Source organism: Meleagris gallopavo, chromosome 2 (assembly GCF_000146605.3).
Source record: "Meleagris gallopavo isolate NT-WF06-2002-E0010 breed Aviagen turkey brand Nicholas breeding stock chromosome 2, Turkey_5.1, whole genome shotgun sequence".
Lineage (NCBI taxonomy): Eukaryota > Metazoa > Chordata > Aves > Galliformes > Phasianidae > Meleagris > Meleagris gallopavo.
This window is the reverse complement of record NC_015012.2, coordinates 18361447-18372051: the sequence shown is the minus strand read 5'-3', so window position 1 is coordinate 18372051 and position 10605 is coordinate 18361447. Positions and strand designations below refer to the sequence as shown.

At 38.9% G+C, this 10605-nt stretch overlaps 1 protein-coding gene across 1 annotated transcript in view; it reads left to right on the top strand.

The window, feature by feature from the left end:
• TGFB2 (transforming growth factor beta 2) overlaps positions 1-10550 on the top strand; it is a 60967-nt gene extending 50417 nt beyond the window's left edge. The window contains exons 3-7 of the mRNA XM_010706695.3: positions 4638-4770; positions 4887-4997; positions 7359-7533; positions 8091-8244; positions 10273-10550. Coding sequence (XP_010704997.1) covers positions 4638-4770; positions 4887-4997; positions 7359-7533; positions 8091-8244; positions 10273-10431 — 732 coding nt within the window. The 3' untranslated portion in view covers positions 10432-10550. The remainder of the gene's footprint in view (positions 1-4637; positions 4771-4886; positions 4998-7358; positions 7534-8090; positions 8245-10272) is intronic.
• The last annotated feature ends 55 nt before the right edge of the window (positions 10551-10605 follow it).

The following is a 10605-nucleotide window of genomic DNA, read 5'->3' as shown; positions in this document are numbered from 1 at the left end:
AAAAAAAAGGATGAGCAAAGTTTGAAGTGCGTGCCCATAATAATGACAGCTGGAAGGCAAGGCTTGAGTATGCAAGCTACTTTGTCAAGTAGAGATTAATGAAGTTTTAGCTAAATATTTGCCTACATGAGAAAGGAAAGAATTACATACAAAAGGAGGGCAGACAAAGCCAAATTGTTCGTAAAAGTAATGGCAGTGATACTGAAGGAAATTTATTCTGCATCCTGTGCTAGAAATCTGCTGGATACTCCTTTTGTAACCATTCTACCTATTCAGCTGATCCTTTTATAATGTGATCATATGCCTATGCATAATCCTTTTCTATAAAAGGCAGCATTGCATTATCACTTTGTTGGAGAAGAGACTGAATAAAGAGATATATGCGGAAGAACATGTTTAGAAACTGTAAAGATTTTGCACAACATGAATTTTGAGTTTTGTTTGTCTTGAGCTTTTACTCATGCATGTATGAAGGTGTGCATGTTCATACCTGCATTCATGCAGTTTTTGTGCATTGTCAGCTACTTGTGCGTACACTTGTAAGTGAGAGGGGTGAGATGATTTGTGTGGAAATTCTCTCTCCTACTTAGCAAGTGATTGGATGGCATTTCTATGTGTAGGTGGTATGCTCTTCCCCTTCATGATACTCCCAGCCCTGAAAGCTCTAGCAATCTAGGTCATAATCCATAGACATACCAAAGTCCTCCTGTCTCTTGAAGATAGATTTTTTGGATGCTGTTCCAGGAGGAAATGAGAAAAAACTGAACTACAATTTTAGTTCAGTCTTCTTTCTCTCCAGTGTTCTTTTTTCTTATGTTAATTTACTTGGAGCGCTGAAAACTGTTGGACAAAGACATTCACCTTTCAGGCACCCTGCAGATACAAGTTGAGCAACAACATTTTTGATTATGTTAGATGTGGTTGCAATGGACTAAGCATAAAGGCAAGCCAATGTTTACAGACAAATCAATGTTTATAGGTAAGGGTAATATCTCTTCTAAGAGCTATAGTGTAGTTGGAAGAAGTAGACAAGCTTTCAAGCGCTAGAGCTGCAAGGCATACAAAAGGCTTTTCTTCTCTTTTTTTTTTTAACTAAGCCAGTTGATCTAGTAGGAAATATATCTCACGTAATAAGTTATTGGAAGCGTGCTTGAAGAATGTATTGTTAACCTTAAGACTTTCTGATAGGTTCCCACAGAGAGGCCATTTTAATTCTCACTGTGCAGGAAGTAGTTGCTTCAGCGTGGGTGGAAATAGGACGCAATGTAGAAAAGTGAAGAGAGCCATTCATCTGGTGGGTTTGTGGGAGGAAACAGACTGATGAGCCTAGGATTTTATCATCCATTAGCACTGTGTTAGGATTGCAATTTCCACACACACACACACACACACACACACACACACAAAAGGAAATGGAAACAGTGAGGCTAAAAGATCATTTTTGCTTGAGGTTGAAGCAGGCCTGCTAATTTCGCTGTGTGTGGCACTCATATTATAGTCAGCAACATTTTGCTTAAGAATTACTAGTGCCTGTTTAATGCATGATGTCAGTTGTGGAAATTACTTATGCTATACTTAGTTTTTTGACTTTTTAGCTCATTTTTCATAACTTTTTTCCTGAACTCACTACATAAACCATAAGGAGAGAAGCCTAAGTTTCAGATACTGTAGACATTGAAGGATGAATTATGTTCAGCTCTTTTAGTCTATGCTGTCCATCCTGACCTTCAGTTCTGAAACGTGCAGTCACTTTTCTTATAATTCAGTTCATGGGTCAGGATGGATGTTTTCTGCTGTTGAATACGTGTAGCGATGATCTTTGTACTTCTATAGATGCCTTTCATGCCAGTTGGTGTCCAGTCCTTGACTTTGTCCTTTCATAGGAGTGAGATTGGGATAAAGACATTCTCTTTTGGAAACCAAAGCACAACTGAGTTTTCAAAACACATCTAAGACCAATTATAGTTAACAGCAAGAGATTACTTTTGGCACATTGCTTACTTTTAGATCCTTACATCACTGCCAAAACTGTGAGGTATGCAGTTTCTGGAGTCAGTGAAAAGATATGACTGTGCAGAAAGGAAGAAAAATTAGCCAAGTTCTTGTGTCCCATTTGCTCCCCTGCCCCTGCACCCCCAACACATCGCTGCAGAGCGACAGCTGCATTACGTCCTCAGAAACACTTGAGTTGACCTGATAAAGACCAAAGGGAAGGCAAAGTTATATTTGTACTTCTCTGGGACTTTCCCAGCATTGATTTTGGGTTGTCTCATCTCTCTGGCACTTCTGGGCAATGGTAGTCCCCTTGCTGCTGCCAGATTCTCTGTAAACAGTTGTTCAAACACTTTGTTTGAAGGGTGCCCTGTAAAAAGGAGTCCTAGTGTTGAATGTTTGAGTTCCCTCAATTTCTACTGGAGACGTTAGCATCCTCTACTAGCGATGTTTGTTAATTTTCTGGATCGGGGCCAACATCTTCTCATGTCTTTCTTCTTCCCTTCTCCTGCTATAAACGTGATGATTAGGAGAAAGGCAAAGAGCTTATCAGATTGCTGTTCTTTTTCTAGTACAATTGATGCTGTAGGAGCTGCTGCTGCACTGTTGGATTTTCAGAGATCCAGCATTCATCTGAAATAAAGAGGGAGGAATCTCTATATGTTGGACAGAGTCTGGCTTTTTCAAGCTTGCTTTTCTGTTTCATTATGAAAAGATTAATTTTATTACGGTGACGTAGTTTCACACCTCTTTTGAAATACCTTTCTACATATACATTATGCAGTTTCATCATTGCTTTGTGTGAATGGTTTGCTAGATAATCAGGCTGGTCTGGGCTGAGAAAATGGGAGGAAACAATGAGACATGTCTGAGAGTTATTCATTTGGAGATGGACTTGGATGGCTAAAGAGTGGAAGAACCCAAAACAAAATACAAACTCACACCACTGGTATGCTAAAAGTTACAGAAGTGCTGTTATCGTATGGTATGTTTATTGGAGTTGACTTAACATGGTGTGGCATTCCAACTTCCTGCATCACAAAACTATCAATGTAGCAATAATTCGGAAACCAGAAACTTTTTAACAGCTGAAAGCACCATTGTTTTCATCCTAGAGGTAAGGTACATAATAGCAGCCTATGCTTGTATGTGAGAAGGCAGTCACTCAAGTTGTTTAGATACAAGGAAGACTGTGAGTACTTGAAATTCCAGGCATGCAGTTCTGTGCCCTGAAGGGGAGGAGCTGAAGATTTTTGTATAGGTAATTTTTATTGCATGCTCAGCAGCAGACTTCGCTGAAACTTTTGTCTCAAATACAAACACAGCTGGCATCCAGGTTTGGACAGAAGCAGAATCATCTGTTACACAGATCTTTGTGTGGCCATTTTTCACACCTGGCTGATTTTGCATGCCCACAGGTAACCTGTATAGACAGTGCTTTCGTACTGTTTAGTGTGTAACCAGTACTGAAAGTGCTGATGATCTACTGATTAGTTAAGGGTAAGCAATATCATATCTTCAGTGTATAGACTATTTTGTACTTTAGCTTTTGATAGAACAGAATCACAGAATGGTTGAGGTCCTGTAGGGGTCATCTGGTCCAACCCCCTACTCAAGCAAGGACACCTTGTGGTTGCCCAAGTGGCTTTTGTACATCTCCAAGGAGGAGACTCCACAACCTCTGGGCAACCCATTTCAATGTTCTGATACCTATGCAGTAAAGAAATATGTATTGATGTTCAGATAGAACCACTTGTGTTCCAGTTTGAGCCCACTACCTTTTGTCCTCCCGCTGGGCACCAATGAAAAGAACCTGACACCATGTTCTCTGCATCATCCCTTCAGGTATTTACACACATTGATAAGGTTCTTCCTGAGCCTTCTCTTCTTCAGGCTGAAAAATCTCTGCTCTCTCAAACTCTCCTCATAGGAGAGGTTTTCCAGTCCCTTAGTCTTCATAGTTGGTGCTCTGCTGGATATACTCTAGCCAGTGTTTTACTAAAGAAGGTGGAATAGCCTCTGTTTTGATGTTCCAGTTGCTGTGATTCCTCTGACCACTATTGTTGCAGGACAAATTTTCAGCGCAGTTATCCTGTGTGAATTATCTTAGGAAGAAGTATGTGATGGCATGTTTTGCCTGGGGACAAAAGCTTATTTTCTTGAGGTGTTTTTTCATCACCTTCCTCTCCCCACACACCCAAAGAAGATTCCTTGTAAACTAGGAAGCAAATATGTGCATACTTACTTGGCTTTTGAAAGTCAGACATCGTAACTGCAAGATACACTGCAGTAGCAACAGAGCAGAACTATGGCATGGTAGTCCTGTGAGGACTTTGAAGTGTGGAGCAACTGATGGCTATTCTAAGGGAAGTGAAAAAGACCCCATTAGCCAAATACCTTTATTGCAGTAGTCAGACTATTAAATCCTTGTTGCTATTGCCATTGTAATTGATAGTAATGATTCTGTCGAAACTAAGACATACTGTACTTTCTCTCAGTACTGAAAACTTGACTGAAAGTACATTTGTTGCATAGAAATTTAGCTGTAATAATTTCTTCTGCTCTTTTATAATGCTGGTGGTCCACTTTAATGCAAATCTGCTAAATAGTAACCTGCAGACAATCATATTTGTTATTTCTTGCAGGTTCTGAAATCGAAAGAATTATCGTCACCAGGACAGCGCTACATTGACAGCAAAGTAGTTAAAACAAGAGCTGAAGGAGAATGGTTGTCTTTTGATGTCACTGAGGCTGTGCATGAATGGCTCCATCACAGAGGTGACAAGCAGTGTTTTGTCTTCACTCCTGCCCCAAATTGTCATTTATTAACTCAGCAGCATTTCAGGCTCATTCCACTCATAAAAACCTATTCCACTTAATTTCATGTTTTGCAGACAGGAACCTTGGATTTAAGATAAGCTTACATTGTCCATGCTGCACCTTTGTGCCTTCCAATAATTATATCATCCCAAATAAAAGTGAGGAGCTTGAAGCAAGATTTGCAGGTAACAACTGAAAAATATATTTTTCTTTACTGTTGTGTAACTGACTGGGGAGGCGGGAAATATCTCTTACCTCTCTAAAATAGGATTCACCTGATGGAAAACTTACTTATTTCAGAATCTTGAATCTTAACTAATAGGAAATTGTGTTAAAGGCAGAAGGGTATAACTGTCAGCTGAACTGTTCTAAAACCAACTGAACTACTCTAAAACCAAATGGCATGAGTAAGCTGTCTCATTCCATGCTCACAGCTGCTGTGTCCTTAAATATCTCTGTTAAAGTTTGCAGCATCCACACTGGATTTATGCATATACAGTTTTGGATGCAGGAAAGACTAATGCACAGCAGACCATCCACTGTTGGATAATCATGAGAAAATTTACTGAATACTTTCAGAATAAACCCTTTGCTGTCCATCCTAGCACTGCAACTGTTCAGGCTTCAGTAGAGAAGATTACTGAAGAGTCCAATTAAGATACTATTTTGCATACACGTAAGCTGCTTGTTGTAGATGTGTATGAGCATGGTATGTTTTAAGAATGTTTTTAAAAAACAATACTTGTTATGGCAAATTTCTAAACTGTAGCTAAGGCAGTAGTAGGCTGGTTTTCCTACAGAGGCACCTTCTTTTTTTGTATGAAGGACCCCGGTATTTGTAAATAATTGCAGAAGTGCTTCTAGCTATTTGGAAGCAGTGAGCAACTCCAGCATTTTTTTTTTTCTTTCATTTATATCAGTAATATTAAAATTCATCTGAACAATGATATCAGTTGCTTCAGAAATAACTGAAGAATAGGTGCCAGACTTGAATAAATGTGCTACCATGCTCCACTCCAAGTGAGTTGTGGGTTGAAGTAACAGAAGAGGTATGTCTGTTCAGTGTGCTCCCACTTCAAGCAGTGTAAGTCTGAGTCTCAGGTGAAGTCAATAGAACTACATTACATAATATTGGTTATCTCAATACATACACTCTCCATCACTGGCATTGGCAATTTATTGTCATTCATATATTAGTTGCACAAATGCTTTTTATGCTGATAGCTTGATAAAAACTTAAAGATTGGATTGAATAAGTAATAAAAAGAATTATGTAATAAGGGTTATGGATATATAGTCTTTCTGTTGACAGCAGACAAAGTGATATATAGTAAGCATATGCTCCAGTATGTTTTTGAGCCATTCAGGTTTCACTTTCTAATAGGGAAATGTTATTTAACTGATGATGCCAGAATTATCATCAATCAGTGCGTATTGAAGTAGATCCTATAGTAGAATCAACTCATGCTGTTTATCAAGTTTTCATTTATTCAAATATATCATGATTTGGTTCATTGGTTTTCCAAGGATTTGGCTGTATTCCTTGTCAAATATTACATTTATTTAACCATTGTTTCACTGCATTGGAATTTTTTTCTCTTAAGTAAATACATGGATTGTAGATATGAATAAAGCCATTGTGTGCATTTTAAAGCAATGTTAGTATGATATTTGATCTCTTTATTTTTGCATGTTACAAAAAGTAACTTTTTTCCTTTAGATAGCATTATCTGGTTCAGGAGGTTAATTTTCAAAAGGTTCTCAGTGACAGGCATAACATGAGCTGTTTAATTCCTGCGAAAGGCTAAAACTTGGGTTCTTTTGCCCATCCTATTGCTATGATAAGAAAGCTAGTAAGGCAGTTAGAGTTTCAAGGGAAAATACAAAATATGAGATCATTGATTTTCACTGCAAGAATAAATAGTTTGATCAATGTCCTTGCCATGATCATACAGAAGAAGGAGATAGAAAAGCAGATTTTGAGAGAATTAGCAGAATTTAATAAACTGACAGTGAGAGACAGAGAATTTATAGGCATTAGAAAGACATAAAGTGATAGAGAAAACTAATGAGTTGAAAGTAAGCAGTGAGAAATGCATGTTGATTATCCAGAGCAGCTTTAATGCTATTACAAGGTTTAGAAAGGTGCACAGCTGGTAGAAGACTGCAAGCTGTTAGAATACTGCCCTAAGTGAAGTACTAAAAGCATCATTGCTTCGGGCATTTGAAACTGGTTTAAGCAATGTAAATGCACTGGCTGAAGGGACTCCACATATCTTTTCTGTTATTCGTTTCAACAATTTTGGTAAGTGTTCTGAAGTGCCATTAAGTGGCTATGAATATGGGAGGGCTGATACAATAGATGCATGAGAACTGTGAATATATTTGGGATCTTGGGCTGAAATTTGGCTCAACTTTCCCACTAAATGTGTTCAGTTGATGCCATTGTTGCCCAGGTTCTGATAGCATTTTTTAAAGAGATGGTTTATTTAATTTGTGAAGAAAATAGCAACATAATGTTTATCACCAAAATGTATTTTTTGAAGGTATTGATGACTACACATATTCCAGTGGTGATGTGAAAGCTTTAAAGTCCAATAGGAAAAAATACAGTGGGAAGACCCCACATCTTCTGCTAATGTTGTTACCCTCCTACAGACTTGAGTCGCAACAGCCCAGTCGGCGGAAGAAGCGTGCTCTAGATGCTGCCTATTGTTTTAGGTAACTATGCATCTATATTTAGTATACTTTACAAAACTGTGCCAGCTTCTGAATTGTAATCCAGTTGTTTATCATGTAAGCAAACGTTTCTTTATGGTAGGCATTTTACAGAGCATGGTCCTTGTTCACAGACCCACAGTGTCCATGCCCAAAGGGTATCTGCCCAGTGTGCTCCACTCCCATGGAGACAGTGCCTGAAGAGGAAGGTTAGGACCTCAGAATGCAGAAACTGTATTCCACCTGGGGTAATTCCCAAGCCTGTCAGCTTCATAGTTATAACCAAACTATCATCTCTGCTGTGCTGAGAGGTGACTCAGTAGGACCTGGAGAAAAGTACTTCAGTGATCCTCCATTAGCTTTCTATAAGCAAATCTTGCCATGTATGAGCATCTCATTTCATTTACAATATAAACTACGACAGATGTGATTAGGTTGTGAATTTCTGGCATTCTAACTTGTTTTTAAACCATCATTCAGGGAGCAAACAACTGGATTATTTTTATTTTCTTTGTTGTCTTTGTTATAGCCAATGCATTTGTCTGTATTTTATTTTCCAGGAATGTGCAGGATAATTGTTGCCTGCGTCCACTTTATATTGACTTCAAGAGGGATCTTGGCTGGAAATGGATTCATGAACCTAAAGGATATCATGCCAATTTCTGTGCAGGAGCCTGCCCATATTTATGGAGCTCAGATACTCAGCACAGCAGAGTAAGTAAAGATTTTGGTGCAGATAGTAGCCTTAAGTTGTGCCAGAGGAGATTCAGGGTGGATATTAGGAAAAATTTCTTCTTGGAAAGAGAGGTGAAGTATTGGCACAGACTGCCCAGGAAGGTGGTGGAGTCACTGTCCCTGGAGGTGTTCAAGAAAAGGGTAGATGTGGCGCTTAGGGACATGGGCTAGCTTCTATTTTATAACTGTAGGGTGAAATATGTTTCTAGGACTGTCATCAGTACAAGAACCTGAAGCTTCCATGTGTTATCTCAGTAAATAAGAAAATATGACCCTAAAGAGGGGCTTGCATGTGCCCTCAGACTGGAGTTGAAGCTGAAGTCATATATTGATCCAGAGAGACATTTTTTTAGTATGGTCATCAATACAATGTATGAATGTATCCAATACTCTTTGTGACAATAAGCATGATACAACTTTGGAAGGCTGACTGAAAAGGGACCAGTCGGTAAAGAGCATGAATGCAAAATGGCAATGAGTTCCCTCACTCAGCCAAGGCACTCAGAAAATGATTATGGGGCTTAGTCTTACCATCCAATTTTCACCCACTTTATGAGTTGCTCTTTTCTTTTTGTATTGTTAGTGATCTGCTACTATACTGAATTTCATGATGATGGTAGGGATAGATGTACTTTTTCAAAAGAGGCATTCATTCTTGTACATTGAAAATTTATTTGAGCAAGAATGACCTTGTGTCTGGGATGCTTATGAACTGATAGATGGTTGGGATACAATCTTTTATTGTAGGGATTGGATGGGTTATTCTAGCCAAGTGCTTTATAATGATTGATATTCTGCTGTGAAGTGCTTATTTTTCTCAACTGTCAATATTGGTGTCTAGACTCTAAATGTATGAGGCAGGCATTTGCACTGCAGTTGTCATAAAGAAAGTATTTCACCCTCAGGTCCGTACTAAGGATGATGTCTCCTTTTTTACTAATCTTCCTTCCTTAAAATATCAGATCAATGTCAGCCTCTTCAAGAGAGGGATTGCTTTCTTTTTGGTCTGTAAAGACAGAAGGTAGAGACCTAAGTATAGATATCTTTTATAACTGTCAGTGGCTGTGGCATTGTAGTATCAGCAGTGGCTGTCAGCTGACGGTGATAAATATTTTTTAATAGAACCTATGTTTCCATGCTTGTGTGGAGTAGTAGTGTACACTGTTGGGAGCAGCACTTGTTTTTAAAGGAAAGAGGAAGAATAACTGTCATGATCACAAATATGTGGTTTGGATAGGCACCCAAATAGGCAGAGGTTGCTTAATAAAGTAGTTAGTGTTGCTGTCCTGAACAGGTCTTCTGTCTCTAAAAGCTGTAAATGTTGTGTTGAAGCTCTAGGAAAAGGTCATTTAGTGTTTAGCTAACACATTAATGGCATCCTCGGAAATACCTGTGAATCATCAGTGGGTAACCCTACATACTTCCCTTGCAGAGAACCATGCATATGAATCCAATGTGACATAAAGTACCAGTGCTGCTGATCCTCAGCCACAGCTGATCCTCAGTTGGACTACTGAGGAAGTAGTCATGGTTCTTGAATGGTTGCATTAGTGGATTTACAGAAAAGTATCCAGGGATGAGAAGCAAAGCAGTACTCATGTGCTGAAGGACTCTCCTCTCCCTTTGGTGCTCTTGTGAAACCAAAATCCTGTAACAGCAAATGACAGTCTGAGGTTGCAGATAAAAGTCATTCAGTCTCTTCCTTCCCTGTCAATACAGCATGTGTGCAGCTTTGAAGAGCTACGCTTTCAAGTCAGGCTGCAGGTACATACATGTTTTAAGATTTAAGGTTGTGGGTATAAAACAGTAGGAAGCTCAGATGATTTGTGACACCAGGTTGAACTGGAGAAGCATGCAAAAATATTCAAATCCAGGCATCTTTCTTCTGATTTCACTGGGCTTTTTCCCAGGCACTGGAGGAGGAAGTGATGCAGAAAGGAATTTGCTTTCCAGAGTGAAGCAGGCAGAGGAATCTGTCTTAATCTCTTATTTCCTTTCTCCTTCTAGGTACTCAGCTTGTATAACACCATAAATCCAGAAGCTTCTGCCTCTCCGTGCTGCGTGTCCCAGGATTTAGAACCCCTCACCATCCTCTACTACATTGGCAAAACACCCAAAATTGAACAGCTGTCCAACATGATTGTAAAGTCTTGCAAATGCAGCTAAAGGATATCCCAGAAACAACGTGACGTGTGTGTATCAAAAAATAAAAATAAAAATAATAACCAAGGAAAAAAGAAAGAGAGAGCGAGGAGGAAAGAAAGAAAAACAAAAACCCAGGATCATCAGTGTTAAAAGGAAAAAAAAAAAACAAAAAAACAAAAGAAAGAAAGAAAAAAA